This window comes from Limulus polyphemus, unplaced genomic scaffold, assembly GCF_000517525.1.
Source record: "Limulus polyphemus unplaced genomic scaffold, Limulus_polyphemus-2.1.2 Scaffold1563, whole genome shotgun sequence".
Lineage (NCBI taxonomy): Eukaryota > Metazoa > Arthropoda > Merostomata > Xiphosura > Limulidae > Limulus > Limulus polyphemus.
In genome coordinates this window covers 183,806-184,587 of record NW_013667173.1, presented here as the reverse complement: position 1 = coordinate 184,587, position 782 = coordinate 183,806, and the positions used below count along the sequence as shown (strand labels likewise).

The window sequence follows — 782 nt, the reverse complement described above, 5'->3', positions numbered from 1 at the left end:
TATACTAATGCACATTGCAAATACTTTTCAACTAATGTAAACTCGCAAGGAAATTACTGAATGGACCTAGAAGAACATAAGCTATCACAACATCTCCAGTTAACATATTTATATTTGATAGATGTCAATGTTAATGAGCTTTATAGTTCTGCAAAAAACAAATCATTATTTTTATTTAGATCTTAAAAATCTCCAGAAACTAAACCTGAACAGCACTTCCTTGTCATCTCAGACATTTCAACACCTAAAGGTGAGTTACATATATATATATACCATATTTTATGTACAATGTACTGTTACCCTGTTTGATATAAATATTTAAAATTCCTAGTGATTCTATTATTTGTAGTAGGAAAACTTGAGAATATTATCTGATTTTATACAACATTCACTAATGTTGCAGAATTTAGAGGACTCCTGGCACCAAATACAAAAAATGTTAAATGAAAAATTGTTTAACAAAAATGCATGGTTTTAAATATTGTGGAGTTGAAACATTTTTTGACACTTTCAGACCAAACTTCCAGCATTAGAAGAGTGTGATATTCGATACACTGATGCCTGGTAAATATAGACTGATGACTGCTAAAGAAGATGCACCATCATAAATCAACATATCCTGATTTTATATATCATTTATAGTGTCTACATTTAATAATAATACAAAGAATGTAAATTTTTGGAACAAGATGGATGTTGTCATAGTTAATTTTTATACAAAAGATGTGATGTTTAAAAGAAGGATATGTATAACCATAGGTATTAAACAGTGACAAATATCA

General features: G+C 28.4%; 1 protein-coding gene across 1 annotated transcript in view; it reads left to right on the top strand.

Annotated features, from left to right (window-relative positions):
* Positions 1-782, top strand: part of LOC106464114 (C-Maf-inducing protein-like) — a 79,227-nt gene extending 78,445 nt beyond the window's left edge. Inside the window, exons 18-19 of the mRNA XM_022391782.1 lie at positions 180-250; positions 515-782. Of these exons, the coding sequence (XP_022247490.1) occupies positions 180-250; positions 515-568 (125 nt within the window). The 3' untranslated portion in view covers positions 569-782. The remainder of the gene's footprint in view (positions 1-179; positions 251-514) is intronic.